Source organism: Rattus norvegicus, chromosome 14 (assembly GCF_036323735.1).
Source record: "Rattus norvegicus strain BN/NHsdMcwi chromosome 14, GRCr8, whole genome shotgun sequence".
Classification (NCBI taxonomy): domain Eukaryota; kingdom Metazoa; phylum Chordata; class Mammalia; order Rodentia; family Muridae; genus Rattus; species Rattus norvegicus.
In genome coordinates, this window is record NC_086032.1 from 87,861,203 (window position 1) to 87,879,652 (window position 18,450).

General features: G+C 44.5%; 1 protein-coding gene across 1 annotated transcript in view; it reads right to left on the reverse strand.

Annotated features, from left to right (window-relative positions):
* The window catches only part of Pkd1l1 (polycystin 1 like 1, transient receptor potential channel interacting), a 121,903-nt gene that overhangs the window by 94,458 nt on the left and 8,995 nt on the right, over positions 1-18,450 (reverse strand). The window contains exons 6-10 of the mRNA XM_063273721.1: positions 9,689-9,859; positions 7,254-7,373; positions 6,601-6,769; positions 5,936-6,175; positions 3,551-3,683 (exon numbers count right to left, since the gene is read on the reverse strand). Of these exons, the coding sequence (XP_063129791.1) occupies positions 3,551-3,683; positions 5,936-6,175; positions 6,601-6,769; positions 7,254-7,373; positions 9,689-9,859 (833 nt within the window). The remainder of the gene's footprint in view (positions 1-3,550; positions 3,684-5,935; positions 6,176-6,600; positions 6,770-7,253; positions 7,374-9,688; positions 9,860-18,450) is intronic.

An 18,450-nucleotide genomic window follows, 5' to 3' on the forward strand; every position in this document is an offset into this window, starting at 1 on the left:
TCCAGGATCTTCTGGCCTTCATAGTTTCTGGCGAGAAGTCTGGTGTGATTCTGATAGGTCTGCCTTTATATGTTACTTGACCTTTTTCCCTTACTGCTTTTAATATTCTTTCTTTATTTTGTGCGTTTGGTGTTTTGACTATTATGTGACGGGAGGTGTTTCTTTTCTGGTCCAATCTATTTGGAGTTCTGTAGGCTTCTTGTATGCCTATGGGTATCTCTTTTTTTAGGTTAGGGAAGTTTTCTTCTATGATTTTGTTGAAGATATTTACTGGTCCTTTGAGCTGGGAGTCTTCACTCTCTTCTATACCTATTATCCTTAGGTTTGATCTTCTCATTGAGTCCTGGATTTCCTGTATGTTTTGGACCAGTAGCTTTTTCCGCTTTACATTATCTTTGACAGTTGAGTCAATGATTTCTATGGAATCTTCTGCTCCTTAGATTCTCTCTTCCATCTCTTGTATTCTGTTGGTGAAGCTTGTATCTACAGCTCCTTGTCTCTTCTTTTGGTTTTCTATATCCAGGGTTGTTTCCATGTGTTCTTTCTTGATTGCTTCTATTTCCATTTTTAGTTCCTTCAACTGTTTGATTGTGTTTTCCTGGAATTCTTTCAGGGATTTTTGCGATTCTTTCAGGGATTTTTGCGATTCCTCTCTGTAGGCTTCTACTTGTTTATTAATGTTTTCCTGTGTTTCCCTAAGGGAGTTCTTCATGTCTTTCTTGAAGTCCTCCAGCATCATGATCAAATATGATTTTGAAACTAGATCTTGCTTTTCTGGTGTGTTTGGATATTCCATGTTTGTTTTAGTGGGAGAATTGGGCTCCGATGCTGCCATGTAGTCTTGGTTTCTGTTGCTTGGGTTCCTGCGCTTGCCTCTCGCCATCAGATTATCTCTAGTGTTACTTTGTTCTGCTATTTCTGACAGTGGCTAGACTGTCCTATAAGCCTGTGTGTCAGGAGTGCTGTAGGCCTGTTTTCCTCTCTTTCAGTCAGTTATGGGGACAGAGTGTTCTGCTTTCGGGCGTGTAGTTTTCCTCTCTACAGGTCTTCAGCTGTTCCTGTGGGCCTGTGTCTTGAGTTCACCAGGCAGCTTTCTTGCAGCAGAAAGGTTGGTCTTACCTGTGGTCCCGAGGCTCAAGTTCGCTCTCGGGGTGCTGCCCACGGGCTCTCTGTGGCGGCAGCAACCAGGAATACCTGCGCCGCTCCTTCCGGGAGCTTCAGTGCACCAGGGTTCCAGATAGCCTTTGGTGTTTTCCTCTGGCGTCCGAGATGTATGTGCAGAGAGCAGTCTCTTCTGGTTTCCCAGGCATGTCTGCCTCTCTGAGGGTTTAGGTCTCCCTCCCACGCGATTTGGGGGCAGAGAACTGTTTATCCGGTCTGTTTCCTTCAGGTTCCGTCGGTGTCTCAGGCAGGTGTCCTGCCGCTCCTGGGCCCTCCCCCACGGGAGCCCAGAGGCCTTATACAGTTTCCTCTTGGGCCAGGGATGTGGGCAGGGGTGGGCAGTGTTGGTGGTCTCTTCCGCTCTGCAGCCTTAGGAGTGCCCACCTGACCAGGCGGTGAGGTCTCTTTCCCACAGGGTCTGGGAGCAGAGAGCTGCTGCGGGCCGGGATCTGTTCAATTCTTTTTATTGTTTCTACTCTGAACATGATTTCATTATAGGCCTTGTGACAGAGTCACTGGACTAATAGTTAATGGAAAATTGCAATATTCTCAAGTTTCAGACAACACACACACACAGACACACACACACACACACACACACACACACACACACACACACACACAGAGACACACACCAAAATGATAATATGAATTAAACTATAAACTTTCCATTAGAGTGAGAGTTGGCTCTGAATGGGTGCACAGTAGAACTTGGCAGACAAAAATGAAGTTTCCAGGAAAGGCGATCTATCATTCAGCTCTGTGACACGGAGACACCAAGGAAATGGAGAAAGATGTGTGGACAGAGCATTGCGTGTTAAACGTATGTGCACGGAGTGCCACATGCTATTTGTAGCAACAGAAAATTAGGACCAATCAAAGTTCAGTACTGAGGAACCTGGGAAATGGTGTAGGATTTGTACATAAGATCCAACATATGCCACTGTTAAAAATCATGTAGTCAAAAAAGGGGGTGGGGGTGGGGTTGGGAGTGGGGGACTAAGTCTTCTTCCCAGGGTGGCACACAGACTCCTGGAACTCCAATTCCAAGGTACCTGGTGCCCTCTGCTGGCCTGTGCAAGCACCTGCACTCATACACGCAGCCCCGCATAATTTTAAAACAATAGAGAGAAATCCATTTTTAAGTCAATAGAAAAAAAATTTTAAAAAAATAAATGTATTTCTTGCTGTCACGATCTCACACAATTCCATTTTTATACTTTTAGAAAACACAGAAAATATAAAAAAACAAGTATCGTTCTCCTTATCTTACAAGAAAGGTCAAATCAAAATGCTTTACAAATTAAAAATTAAGCTCTTTTATTTATACACTATTTGCTTCTGTGTACCCATGGAAAGGAAGTACAAATTAAAACAAATAGACAACAGATCCAGGCGTGGGAGTGCGAGCCTGTAATTCCAGCATGTGACAGGCCGAGGCAGAGAAACTGAGAGTTCTGGGATAGCCTAGATAGCAATGTGAATTTAAGAACAACATGGGCTACATTGTGATACCCAATCTAAAACAAAATAAAATAAAGTAAATGAAATGAAATACGATAAGAACTTTAAGAAAATATTCCTTATAACAAAACAAAATCATCAAAGGTGACAGCATCAGCTTCCCATCAGAGCAAGCCTTCCAGTCAGAGCCTTGCAAGCTGTTGGCTTTCCCTGAATCCCTGGAGTTTTGGTCCATCCCTCACACAGAGAGCACGGACGAGCCCAGCAACATGGAATGCTGCCCTCGAGAGCTCAGAGCTCTTGCCCCAAGGGACATGGACTCTTGGAAGGCCTGCCCAGGGCAATCCCACACCCTCTTTGAAACCCATTGCACTCTGGGGCCGCTGGGACCTGAGATGCACGGGCCGGTAGCCGATCCATTAGAGACAGCATTTTGGCAAATGGTCAGCTTTGAGTTTTCCTTCCCAAGTGTCGGGCTGGACACCTTTGACCTGAAAGTAAAACTGCCTGAAACCAAAGCCCTCAAAGGAGTGGAAGAAATAAAAGGCGGCCTTATTTTTCCTACTCTGTCGTTAGTACTCAGCATATAATTGGTCATTTCTTTTCATTTTGGTGTCAAATTTTTCTTTTTACTGAAAATGCTATTGTTCTGTGTGTAACAAAATAAAAAAGAAAGCTACTCAGAGCAAGCTGAGCTGAACATCAAGAGTCATATAGGCAAATAAAAGACTTATTCACCCATCAGACGCCAGGCTTCCCTCCCAGTGCAGGCTTCCCCTGCTCCAAAGCCCTCACAGGGACTCTTTTGTCCCAAGTGCAGCAGGACAAACCCAGCAAAGCCTCCTTCATTCCCTAGCAAGCTCAGCGACTTGGAAGCAGCCTAGAGGAGCGAGGCAGGGGGATAGCTCCCCAAGCCCAGCCCTACCTGCACCTTCGCAGGACCCATGTTCTTCACCGGGGGTGGTTGGCAAGGCTCCTGCACAATGAAAATCTGTTTTCTCAGGGTGGCGGAGCTGATGTTATTGAAGGCAAGGACTTCAACTGTAAACTCTCCCTCCCTGGAAGGACGGAAAGCAGAGAAATGGAGACATCGAGGTTGCTGTACGTCGACCCTCAAGCCTTCTTTATAACTTCAGGATCCCTCAGCCAAGTACACTGTTCCCGGAGTTGCTTTTGATTATGGTGCTTTATCACAGTGACAGATCAGTAACTAACACTCTTCTGCACACTTGAATATTCCTCTGCCTCAGCTCCATGCTAGTCTGGGGCTTGGCCTTGACCATGCTTATCTCTGGCAGCTATGAAGACTAGACACTCACTGGAAGGACTTGATCCACTTAAGACTAGGATGCCCCCTAGCCAGAGCCCCAGCTAGGAACAATTGGCCTGCTTCTCGGCAGTTTCCACACTCCCAACCTGGAGTATCGTTTGCACTTGTGGTTTTGCATTGAAGACAATGATTTTGGACAAAGACAGTCAGATATAACTTACCTTTCCAATCTAGCTAGGTTCTGGATAACAATGCCATAGTCAATCAAGTATTGCATGGCATGGCAAGGGTTCCTGGGATTATAATAAGGCAGGATGTTTTGTGTTTCTTAGTGATACTATAGCTGTGGTGGTTTGAATATGCTTGGCCCAGTGAGTGGCACTGTTTGGAGATGTGGCTTTGGTAGAGTAGGTGTGGTCTGGTTGAAGGAAGAGTGTCACTCTGTGGGTGGGCTTTGAGAGACCGTCTTCTCAGCTGCCTAGAAGTCAGTCTGCTCCAGGTTTCCTTTGTATGAAGATGTAGAACTCTCAGATCCTCCAACACCATGCCTGTCTAGATGCTGCCATGCTCCTGCCTTGATGATAATGGACTGAGCCTCTGAACCTGCAAGCCAGCCTCAATTGTCCCTTAAAAGAGTTGCCTCGGTCATGGTGTCTACTCACAGTAGTAAAAACCTAACTAAGATAGAAGTTGGTACCAGGGGCTGGTATGATAGGCCTGATGGCTTTTGTTTAGAAGAATGTGGATTTGGGGACTTTGGATGTGGAAAGCAGTGGGATGCTTTAAGTGGGCCTTAATGGGTCATCCTAGGAGGAATGTGGAAGACTTTGCTGCTGAGGGTGATCTGAATTGTGGAAGCCTGACTCTAGGGGTTTCAGAAATTCAGTCCACGATCATCAAGGCATGGCAGCATCTAGGCAGGCTTGGTGCTCCAAGGAGGAGCTGAGAGTTCTACATCTTCATATAAAGGAAACCTAGAGCAAACTGGCACCCAGGCAGCTAGGAGGAAGATCTTTAAACGCCCACACACACAGCGACACACTTCCTCCAACAAGGACAAATCTACTTCAAAAAAGCCACGCTTCCAAATAGTGCCACTATTTGGGCCAAGCATATTCAAACCACCACAATAGCTGTTATAAACAGAAAGTCATTTCTTTTGTGCTTGTGGTGATGCTGCGGTGACCTCAACTACCATGTGGCCAGAACAAGCAATGACAGGCAGTACATGGATGATAAAAATGGCTATATTGCTGGCTTATTTATTTATGAACTATATTTTTCAGAGAAAGTACACCTACTCACAAGAAGAAATGTATTCTACAAAACAACATTAGCTGGCAATGGCTTTCCATATCTAATATTTACATTCTCTCTTGACTACATCAGGTACCATGTGAATAACTGGTCCAAGGCATCTAAGTGAGGTTTGCATACTAATTGAGTCAACAAATCACACCGTGTCAAAGAACCCCTGGTTGTAAAATGACACACAACTATCTTCATAATGCCTTGCTCCAGGTAAAGCGTGGGCTGAATTAAACAAACCTTTGGATGCAGAGACTCATTATAATGTGTCCTTGGAGCCTTACAGCTTCATCTACCCACCTGTCTACCTCCTCTCCTTCTCCCAAATATACCCGACTGCCACCACAAGTCTCTGCCACTGGTGCCCTTCTTTGGGTCTATTTTGGTTCCCCCTCCCCACTTTCCCTCTTGGAATCTCCTGTTGGAGGTTTCCTTTCTTGTCATATGCAAGTATCGTTCTGCAGTCCATAAATCTATATATGTGGGCCGTGCATTCTGCACCCTATGCCTTCTTTGCCAACAGAATCCCTTGACTGAAGGCCTCTATTTACCTACTTTCTCTGGACCCTCAGGCTCCCCCAGAGCCCTAGCCTGGCGTGCCTTCCTTCCAGTCAACACCTGTCATCTGCATCACTTGCAAGACTGACTGTGGGGTATAAAGTATCAATCCTTCCGAAGGCAGCCACCACGTGTATACCTGCAATCAGCTGTCACCTGTTCTTTATTGCTCACCTGTCGTAGACATGGCCAGAGGAGCTGCTGCCCAACTCAATGGAGCCATCTCCAAAGTTCCAAAGGTAGGCTACATCGGTGCCAAAGTTGAGCCTGCACTCGAAGGACACGTTGGCATTTACCAGGGCTGAGGCAGTGGACACAAGCCGATTGGCCAGGATTCTCTTCTGCACCCTGATGAGGTGGGGCTCGGAGACCACACTGCCCATCCTGCTGGTGGCCTTGACCATCACTCGGTACCTGGGTATGGGGTAAATGGTAAGATGAGAACACAAGGCTGGAGAGAATCACTTCAGCAGACAGACATAGCTAGGAGCTTGGGTTGTGTGTATTATCCAACTAGACAGCATCAAATCTGAAGTGGAGGAAATCCATCTTATATTCCCTTTCTCATTATTTAGTTCACATCTCTAAATGAAGTGAACCCTTCTTTATAGGAAACATATTCTGGGTTAAACTGAGAGCTCAGGAGAACTTTGAGCCTGGGATCACCCTGTTAGTGCAAGCTGCGGGGAGGTGAGCCCGTCTTCTTTTACATCTTATGGCTAAGGTCAATTCACGAAAGGGCTTAGGGGCTGGACATAATGTCAACACCATTAAAATTATGGTGATAGTGCCAGGGTAATCTTTATCCCGCATCAGTACCGAAGACCGTATTGACAGACCATTGAGGGATGCTCAGCCTTCTTCTAATGCTTCTGGAAGTTGTTGTCACTGGTGGGTTTTCTCCAAAATACCAAGTGAACTCCAGAGGTACAGTTTCCTCGGTAACAGCCACAAATGTGATGTTTGTGTCTGCAGCGAACACAGTTCCATTGGTGTAGACAGACACGGCTATGCCAAGGAAATGGAGGGAGAGGGCCATCAGCATAAAGGACTGGGAGTCACTCAGAGGACCCCACCACCACCACCACCACTGCCACATAACCAAGGCATGACGGTGAAAATGAATGAGCCTGTGAGTGTAGACCAAAGCCCCGGGGCAGGGGGAGTCTGCAGGGCCCAAACAGAAGGTACAGCCCAAGTCCAAGGGTCATCAGTAATGGCTCACAAGGCAACAAGGCCAGTTCTGTGCTTGGAAAGCATGGGATGATGGTGGGGTCAGGTGGGGATAACAGATGACTTTATGGGAGTTCCCATCTCCCAGACTCTGGTGGGAGCCTTGGAGCCTATGGTTTCTAGGAACGTCCCAGAAGAAACTGCAGATGCACAAGAGTGCTGAAGGGCCAGTGGGCTGGATCTTAGGCTGAGCTGACAGCAGAGGCCTCAGCAATCGACCACTGAGGGAGAACTACATCTAGAATTAAAGCAGACGCACATTGCATCGTATACCCAACAGTCACACCACTCCAGGCCTGGCTGCTGCCCACTCGGGTCTGAGACATAAACGACACATTGTATGAAGAAACGGATGAGAAACAATGCACCACGACTGTGCCTGAAACAAGAGAAGACATGGGAGCAATTTTAATCCACTTGCTTTAAGGATACACACATGTGTGCATGTGCCAGTGCGCACGCGCACACACACGCACACACATGCAGGCACACACACATACACACACACACACACACACACACACACACACACACACACACACACACACCGATATTCCTCATTGTCAACTTTTATCTCCTTGAATTCTGAAATCTAGAGCATACATTTGGTGTAGGGGGCAAACGTGAATTACGGCACAGGATTTTCCTTTAAATGATTTCTTTCTCTTCTGAGAATTCTCTACACAGTAATAAATTCATTACTTCCTTTGCAGTATGTTAGTTCCTTTGCAAGCTGGCTATATGTTAAACATATTTTCCTATGTGTGAGTATTAAACAACTTCCACATTATATAGATTCTTATTGGGGTCCAACAATAAGCCTCATTCATCTAAATCCTCTAAAATGTAATGCAGTATTCTATGTACATGAGTGTACACATAAACATATATGTTATATTAATTATATTATATTATATTAATAATATATATTAGAAGGCAAATACCAAAGATTGAATGTCTATTCAATTAGAATTATGATGTCTAAGCAGGTTTGAATCAACTCAGTTTGGATATTAAAAAGGAGATGGACTTTTCCAAATTGGAGATCTCTATCAGGTTCCTCTCCCAGAGCTCAGAGAATCTCATGCAAGAAGGAGAGGAAGAACTATAGGAGCCAGAGCAGTCAAGGACACCAGGAGAACATGGCCCACATCTATCAACTAAGCTTACAGGGGCTCACAAAGACTAAAGTGGCAGTCACGAAGCCTGCATGTGTCTGTGTTAGGTGCTCTCTGCCTATATGTTACGATTGTTAGCTTGGTGTTTTTATAGGACTCATAACAGTGGGACTGGGGATGTCTCTGACTCTTTCATTGTTTGCTCTTGGGACCCTTTTCCTCCTACTGGGTTGCCTGAACCAGCCTAGTCTCATTCTATCTTATGTCGTGGGATGCCTGCTCTTTTTAGAAGGGAAATGGAGAAGTGGATGGGGGGCTGGGAGGAGTGGAAGTAGGGGAAACTGTGGTTTCAGAAGAAAAAGAGGATGTGGGCCTTTACATTACTGTTGTGTTTTTCTCTATGAATTTTCTCTTCATAAAGAGAAAATATTTATAAGCATAAATAAAATAGATGCGATACAGATTATTTTAAAATGTGCCCCACAGATAGAATAAAAGTGAGGTCTTCTCATTAACAATAACTAAAACTTGACCTTCACCACAATCTGGTGTTACATGTGAGGAAAGAACATGGATTATACAAGGATGTCCAATGATAGGTCTTTGGTACAGGATTAAGACTCAGACCATCCAGTTTTAACCCACATGGCCTGTACCCACTTTACTCAAAGTTTTCACAAGACATCAATACGAATGGTCAACTGTCTAATTATCCTGCACTGCTTAGCAGGCTTAAAAACCCTCTTCTGTGCTATGTAATGCTTAGATGGGGAGTCTCCCCCCTGGAAGACTGTAGGGAAATACAGTTCATGTTTGGTATAAGTAGAGTCAATTCTCAAGAATGAGTTTTTGGGATGCTTCTCCCACTGGGTTTCCTTTCTGTTGTTTCTGGAGAAAGTAAGCCTGCATTTATCACCTCCTGGAGCCAAACACTTTGGGGTTGCACTGATCCATTCCAGCTCTGTAAGAATGTGTCCCAACTGTTTCCTTCAGAACCCTTAATCACTGCCCCTCTTCTGACTCCTTCTGGACTGTGAGTTTTTGATCTCCTCCCCTAAGTTGGCAGGAGGGGAAAGGATTGCTACCGTTAGTTGTGGGGTGAGGGTGAAGAGGCATGACTTAGAGAGCTCCTGACACACTGGGAGCCCCCAGCATTACATACCTTTGGCTATGGCTATGCCATCTGCCAGAATGGCCTCATACCACTCCTCACAACTCACTGTATGCATCAATTCCTGCCTGGAGTAGTACCTGTCCAATGGTGATGCATAGTGTCCTCTCTAGGGGACCTCCCAGCCCAGGGCTATGCTCCTCTTCAGGACTTGTAAGTCCTGTCCGCCATTTTTAAGACATGTATCCAGATTTATTGATTACAAGTTCTCTAAGGTTGGATCTGGGTGGGATTCTGCCTCATCTCCGCAGACGCACAATATCCCACAGTAACTGTTTTCTATGTGAGGTAAAAATGAGTGATGGCAGTGTATTACATACGGTGGCTGAAACTTGGGCAATTAAAGGAATCTGGCTATGTGTGCAGCAGAGATCTGAATGTTCAGCTCCCGTGCACAGGTCTTACCTTCCTGCTGTGGGAGGGAGTTAGCAAAAGCAAGAGATTCGTTATTGTGGATGGAGCTGGAATTCATGAACACAGACACATTCCCATGGCCAATGTCCATATAATAGGGCCCCAGTTCCTCATCAGCGCCATGACAGTCAGAGACAACAACCTTGAGCTTATAGACTCCTTCTGGAAAAGAAGATGAAATGGACAAATGATGGTTTGTTTGTTTTTTTAAGAAGATTTATTTATTTTATTTATACGAGTGCACTGTAGTTATTTTCACACACTCCAGAAGAGGGCATCAGCTCTCATTGTAGACGGTTGTGAGCCACCATGTGGTTGCTGGGATTTGAACTCCAGTCCTCTGGAAGAAAAGTCAGTGCCCTTAACCACTGAGCCATCTCTCCAGTCATTTTTGTTTTTTTTGTTTTTTTTTTAACAGACACGGGAGTTAAGCACCTTCAGTGCAGTCATAATGGGATGACTAGTCTGTGAACTGATACTGTAAGTGAGATTAGAATACAATTCCTTGCGACAACAGGGGCATTTCATGGGCATACAACACACAGAGTCCCACATCAGCATGCCCTGATGTACCTTGATGTTCTGCTGTCTGGAAATTCTTAATATTTTTAACACTCGGTGTTCGTGGTTTCCACCAGACCTTGAAAATGAGGTAGCCTATCTGTGCATCAGAAGTTATTAACTATATATGCACACACATACACTATACGTAGTATATATCGCTAATCTCAGAACAGCTAGGTTAATTCATGTGTGTATTTGATATTTACTCTGGCTTGAATAAACATCCAATGGTATACATCAAAGGATAACAATAGACTGAAAAATGGCCCCTAACCCTGGCTGTTTATTGAAGTTTTTATAATGTCACTATGACTTTAAATTTTTCATTAAGTGGTAGAACATGCACTTCCTCTTTGGGATTGGTGCCAGTCTCATGGTCAACTGCATAGTCCCTCCAACCTTTTCCTCTTCTTCCTTGTCTGTAGGCTGGCCACTGTTAGTTATCATGGGAAGCAGCTGGGCCTAGCTTGTAGAAAAATACCCAAGACTCAGTTGTCCCATGAAAGCAGGGAACTTGTATCTCCAGAAAACTGATTGGCAGCTGCCTAAAGATCCATTATGAAACCTTTAGGCTAGCTTTTAAAGATTTATTTATTTTATGTATACAAGCACACTGTAGCTGTCTTCAGACACACCAGATCCCATTACAGATGGTTGGGAGCCATCATGTGGTTGCTGGGAATTGAACTCAGGTCCTCTGGATGAACAGTTGGTACTCTTAACCTCTTAACCACTGAGCCATCGGGAGTGGCTCCATCTGTGATTGCCCACAGCTCTTGTGCTGTGTCTTTTCCAAGCTCATCCTATTCTGTCTTCTTTGTCCCTAAAGGTTATCCCAATTCACTCTGCACATGAATAATAAATGCTTATAAAATGACCAAAGGCATTTCATAGGATGGAAAACCGGAGCCAAACAAATAAAACAAAGTGCAGGGTCACTGTATGCTGTTCCTTAGGAATCAGTACAGCCTTTGTTGTCCCAGAGAGCAGTGGGTGGCAGAATAATACATACAAAGAGGGAGAGACTTTGCAGAGAAAAAAAATCCATCTGTAGGAAGACTCATCATGCATTTTGCAGGCAAATAGATGAACTAGAGAATATCATCCTGAGTGATCCAAAAGTACATGAATGGTATGTACTCACTGATAAGTGAATATTAGCCAAAAATTACAGAATACCTAGGATACAACATACAGACTATAAGAAATATAACAAGCAGAAATAACCAAGTGAAAAGCTTTCAACCCCACTTAGAAGGGGGAAAGAAATAATCATGGGAGGCAGAGGGAGGGAGGAATCTGGGTGGGAGGGGATAGTGGAAGGAGGAGGGGGAAAAGGATCAGATCTGGAGGGGCAAGGGGACTGGAGACCAAGAAAATGAATGGAAATAAGCAGCCTTGGGCAGTGGGAGTGGAGGGCCCTCTAGAGAGTACAAGAGACCCGGAAGGTGAGACACTCTCAGGATTCATTGGGGGTGACCTTAGGCAAAATGCCCAACACCAGGAAAAGGGAACTTGGAAAGAGTCTACTGCCAATAGATAGACAGGGCCTCAGTGGAGGGACAGGGTTACTAACCCACAGCCAAATTTCCTGACCCAGAATTGTTCCTGTCTAAAGAAACTGCAGGGACGAAAATGGAGAAGAGACTGAGGGAAAGGAGGTCCAATGACGGGCCCAACTAGGGATCCATCTCATGGTGGTGGGGGAAGGGCACCAAGACCTGACACTAGTATGCTATGATGTGCTTAGGAGCTTGGCATGGCTGTCTTCAGAGAAGCCCTACCAGCAGCTGACTAAGACAGAATCAAATATTTACACCCAACCACTGGACTGAAGCCAAGGACCCCTGTGATTGAAGGAACTGAAGGGGGGAGCAACCCCATAGGAAGACCAACAGTTTCAACTGACCAAGACCCTTTGGGGATCCCAGAGACTGAGCCATTGATTAGGAACATACACAGGCTGGTCTGAGGTTCCTGGCACATATGTAGCAGAGGTCTACCTGGTCTGTCCTCAGTGGGAGAAGATGCACTTAATCCTTGAGAGACTTGAGGCCCCAGGGAAGGGGGGAGGCTAGGTTTGGGGGTGAGTACCCTCTCAGAGGCAAGGGAGAAGAGGAATGGGATGAGGAACTATGGGAGGGGGGGACTGAAGTGAGGGCAACATCTGGAATGTAAGTAAATAGAATAATTTAAATAAAAAAGAAAAGAAAAGAAAACTCAATAACTATGGTAATATTCAGAATTTGAGAGCAGTGTGCTGAGCAGAGCCCAATAGAAAGCATTCTCCACCGAGCAGAAGCTTAATTACTTTTGTAAGAATGGGCTGGAGAAGACAGGTCAGCAGGTAAGAGCACTGTACCGCTCTTGCAAAGAGCTGAGGATTCCCAGCACCTGCATTGAGCAGTGCCAACCTCCTGTAACTCCAGCTTTAGGGGAGCCAATGCTCACTTCTAAGTAGGAATCTGCGTGTGTGTGTGTGTGTGTGTGTGTGTGTGTGTGTGTGTGTGTGTGTCTTTTTTTGCAACTTGCAGAGGCTGTACCTTCAGTGCCAAATAATCATTAATAGCTTTATCACATTTACAAAACAAAGAAATATTGCTTCTCATGCTAGGACCCAAAGAAGATCTGCACATGGATCAATAAGTAGAACATGAAAGTGACAGCAGGCCAGCTATCACAGCGTAGGGGAGCAGCAATGAATAAAGAGTAGTGATATGCCGAATAAACATAGTATGCACTCCCTTATACGTGGCTATTATCCATAAAGTACAGGATGACCATGACCATGCTACAGGTCCAAAGATGCTAAATAACAAGGAGGCCCCAATGGGGGTCACTTGGTAAGGGGAAATAGTATAGATGTCTGGGACAAAAGGAGGGAGGGAAGAGGGTGGGGGAGGGGCTGGAGAAGGGAGCAGGAAGTATCAATTAGGGGGAGGTTGAAGGGAGAGAATAGGGAGAGAGAGAACTGGAATTGGTAGGGGAGCATCTCTGGGACCAGCCAGAAACCTAGAACAATGAAAACTTCCAAGAATCTATGAGGATGACCCCAGCTAAAGCTCCTAGCAATGGGGAATGTGAAATGGCTGCCTACTGTAACCAGACGAGACTTCCAATGGAGGGAGTGCGGCGCCAGCCCAGCCACAGAACCTTAGACCCACAGTTGGTCCTTCCTACAAGATGTGCAGGAGTAAAAAAGATGGAGCAGAAATTGAGGGAACGCCCAACCAACGACTGGTCCAGCCTGAGACCAGTATCGTGAGAGAGAGCCCACTCAACAACAGATGGAAACAGATGTAGGACCCACAACCAAACATTAGGAGAGCTTGGGGAATCTTGTAGAAGATGAGGAGGAAGGATTGAAGGAGCTGGATGGGTCAAGGATGCTACAGAAACCCCACAGAATCAACTAACTAGGCCCTTAGGGGTTCGCAGAGACTGAACCACCAAACCAACCAACCCAGGCCTCTGCACATGTGTTATAGTTGGGCAGCTCAGTCTTCACATGGGACTCCTAACAGCAGGAGCAGGGGCTGTCCCTGACCCTGTTGCCTGCCGCTGGGTCCCTTTCTCCTAACGAGTCTGCCTTGTCTAGCCACAGTTGGAGAAGATGTACCTACTTCTACTGCACCTTGACAGACCAAGATGGGTTGCTAGCCACAGAAAGCCACCCCCCTCCTTCTCTGGGGAGAAAGAGAGGATATGAGGAAGGGAGTGTAGCAGCTTGTGTTCTCATGCAGATTGCGTTGTTACCCAAGAAACCTGTTTGCTGTGTCTCCACACATAGACTAAAGGAAGCCTGTCCCCAGTTGGCTCTAGTTGGGCAGTAAAATTGCCAATGGCCAATGGCTGAGCAGGGGAATGCAGGAGGGACTTTTAGATTTCCCAGACAAGGACAAGGGGAGAAGGGATTCCACCATGAGAGGGGTGTAGGTTGCCATGACGGGGAAGCAGAGAGATCAGAATTAAAGACCCGCCAAAATATAAGAATCCGGAGAAGAGGCCCCAGGGGCCATTCCCCCACCCGTACCTTCCTCCTTTGGTCCGAGGAACCAAAGATAAAAAATAGATTTAGAAAATGTTAACTCAGGAATACCAGAGGTGAGCGAGTGCTATCCACAGGGAGGTTTTAGAAGTAACCAACCATTGAACTACTTAGGCATATTAAAAATTAAGCTGACGTGTCTGTGTGTGTGTGTGTGTGTGTGTGTGTGTGTGTGTGTGTGTGTGTGTGTGTCTATCATTCGCAAATCCAGAGAGCTCTGGTAGAGGGCTAGAGGCTCAATCACCTTAGAGCTGGGAGCTCAGTTCACTGCTACAGGGGAGATGAGAGGGAGGGACTAGGAGGAGAGGAGGGAGGGGAATATGTGATTGGGATGTAAACTAAATTTAAAAAATACAAAAATAAAAAATAAATGAATGGGAGATGGCTCAGTGGTTAGGAGAACCGACTGCTCTTCCAGAAGTCCTGAGTTCAATTCCCAGCAACCACATGGCTCACAACCATCTGTAAAGAGATCCGATGCCCTCTTCTGGTGTGTCTGAAGACAGCTACAGTGTACTCATATATAATAAATGAATAAATCTTTAAAAAAATAAATGAATGAATGAATGAATGGTCATGATATTGACAAATCAACATACCACTCGCACTTGATTTTAAATGTCAAATCTCATCACTCCAGCACCAGGAAGCTGGTTTATCAAATAGGTAAAAGACCTGTGCCTGGACTTGGGATTTGGCTCCAGATCTTAGGAGAATTTGTTTACAAATCACTTTTAAACTTAACCTTTAGGGAATGGTAGAATACCAACTCTGCACTGGATAAATTTATGTCAACTTGACACAAAAGTCATCTGAGAGAAAGAAACTTCAGGGAAGAAAAAGCCTCCATAAGGTCAAGCCCTTGACCAGACTGTAGAGCATTTTCTTAATTAGTGATTGACTAATTTCTTAATTAGTAAGTGTGGGTAGGGTAATGACATCCCTGGGCTGGAGGTCCTGGGTTCTATAAAAAAGCAGTCTGAGCAAACCATGATGAATAGCCAGGAAGCAGCGCCCCTCGATGGCCTCTGCATCAGCTCTGTCCTCCAGGTTCCTGCCCTGACTTCCTTTGGTGATAAACAGAGATATGGAGTGGAGCTAAATAATTCCTTTCCTCTTCAACTTGATTTTTAGTCACAGTGTTTCACAGCAGCAGCAGAAATCCTAACTAAGACAAACGTAGTTTATGCGTAAGGCAGTAATGACACCAATTCACCCATATCAATTAATGTAGGTGTTTAGCAGCAACAGACACATCCTGACTGCGGTGTGATGCAATTAGCCTTCCGGGCATTCTGCAAAAGCAAGAGGAGTCAGAAGGGGCTAAAATGAAACACTTTTGGAGAGTGATGGGAGACAGCCACCCATGTTCATGATACAAAAGAGATACAAGAGTGGCCCAAAGCAACAATTATCGAGCACGAGTGGCAAGAACTGCTGAGTTGGGAAAGGGGAGATGCTATAAAGAAGGAACGTAACAGCTTGGTGACTGTACATGCTTTGAATGACATCACCTACAGACAGCCAGTACTGAGAAAACGGGCTCAATTAGGAGAAATGCTGCAAAGAAAGAGAAAAGAAAAGCGAAGTAAGGGCGGATGAGATGCCATTCAGAGTTGCTACATGAGTTAAGAGAAAGCTGCAGGACACTCAGTGAAGATTACTCTCCAAAAAAAAACACACACACACACACGCACACACACACATGCACACATACACACACACATGCACACATACACACACACGCACACATACACACACACACATACACACACATGCACACATACACACACATGCACACATACACACATGCACACATACACACACATACACACACATACACACACATACACACATGCACACATACACACACATGCACACATACACACACATACACACATACACACACATGCACACATACACACACATACACACACATACACACATGCACACATACACACACATACACACACATGCACACATACACACACATGCACACATACACACACATGCACACATACACACACATACACACACATACACACACATACACACACACACACACACACACACACAGTTCAAGGGAGGATGAAAAGGTTAAACAACTGAGGAATCATTATCTTCTGTCCTGAATGATCCCAGAGGAGAAGGGAGAACATTTTAAAGCTCACAATGGAGGACAAATACCACACAGTGGTGAAGAAGAGACATAAAGGAAAAGGGAGGGGCAATTTGAAGAAAGTAGAAATACCAGAAAAACATGATGAGAGAGAGAGAGAGAGAGAGAGAGAGAGAGAGAGAGAGAGAGAGAGAGAGAGAGAGAGAGAGACTGAACAGAGCTCTGTAGCTGACTAGGAAAATTATAAAACAAGTCTCCCCGGAAGGGTAACATAGGTCCACACATGAGAAGGTATATGAGAAAAAGTTAGTCCAGAATGGCAGTTGTGAGAGATGCGCATTATGGTGAAGCTTGTGGAAAATACATATATAGTAGAAATAATTATTTTGAGAGACAGACAAAGACGTTAAGTCACCAAGGTCAGCTGTATCTTGTCAAGCTGTAAGTCAAAATAAACCTTGCATAATGTTCCTTGTCACGAAGACTAATGAAGATAATTGAAGCAGTTGACATCTGTGACAAAGGAGGGGTGGGAAGGAGAAAAGGGGGTATACTTATATCCTTACCCTTACTCGGTGGTAAAGAGGGGTCAACTGACCTTGACCATCCTTCTTAGGATGAGGTGCCAGTCCTTTGGGTCACATCTAGTTACTGGGCCTTCTAGTGTTATCTTGCTCAAGAGCTGTCTATATGTATGCCTGCCTGCCTGCCTTCCTTCCTTCCTTCCTTCCTTCCTTCCTTCCTTCCTTCCTTCCTTCCTCCCTTCCCTCCTCCTCCCCCTCCTCTCCCCCTTCCTCCTCCTGTCTCACACTGTCATGGACTCCTCTTACTATTTCTATTGCTGGGGTTGGGTGGTAATGAGTCTCAGGGAGGAAGGCAGCTCGGGAACTCAGCTCCGAGAAGATTCTGGAGCCAATTAAGCCTGGGTTGTCAAGATGGGCACAAGGCGTAACTCACTGAAACCTTCTACGCAGTCCTGAACTCAATTTCTAACACTGAGCGCAAGCAAACACTACGAAGACAACCTCAAAACTTAAAAACTCAGAGTAGTAGAGAAAAAATATTTATGGTAAACTATGAGTAAAAATTAACAACAAAACAAAGAAACAAAGGTCATAGGCCACATTGGATATGCTCAGGAAATAAGAAAAAAAAAAAACCAACAACAAATATCAAAAAGCAAGAAACAAAGATCGAAATAAAAATTAACTAATTTAATTTTAATTTTAAAATTCAAATTTATTTTATTTAATTTTAAAAAATATAATTTTATATATGTGTATTTTGTATAATATAATTATATATTATATAAATATATATTATATATATATGATGTATGCTGGTTCCTTAACTAAAAGAAAGGGAATCAGTCCTATTGACTCAGAAGAAAAGGAGTGGGAATAAAATTAAATTAAAATATCAATGAAAATTAAAGAACCAGAGGAGCCTACTTTGTTGATATCTATGTGATGAAGTGTGAAGACTTGTATTAAGAACATATATTTTTTAAGAACCTTAAAGAACTTAAAAGAATTGACTGCATGAGGAATAGCAAATACCAATGAAGAAAGGTGTCGACACGAGAGTCCCAGGTAGCAAGAGTAAAGCACCAGTGACACAGTGAGTAAACTGTTTCTACTGTTGTTTTTGCAGTTCCGGGATGAGTAAAATATGGAGTTCTCCATCTATCACGGACTGGAACATCTAAGGCTAATTCACAAAAGCCAGTGACTAGAGTCCAGTCCCATTCGTGAGCACCAGTGTAACGAGGAGGACGTAGAAAATCGAATTCAACCACACATTTACAAATAATAAGGCAAAATCGTATGGTTCCCCTCTCCCAGGAACTTGTGAATGTCAATGCTGAGTAATGTAACTGGTCACCTGTGAGTTCTTAAGGAGAAACCAATCATAAAGTCATCTCAACAGAGAGACAGTGAGGAGCTGCTGGCAAATCCAACAACTCTTGGTTTTAATTTGTTTCAGTCCTTAATAAAAAAATGAAAATATCTGCACCATGAT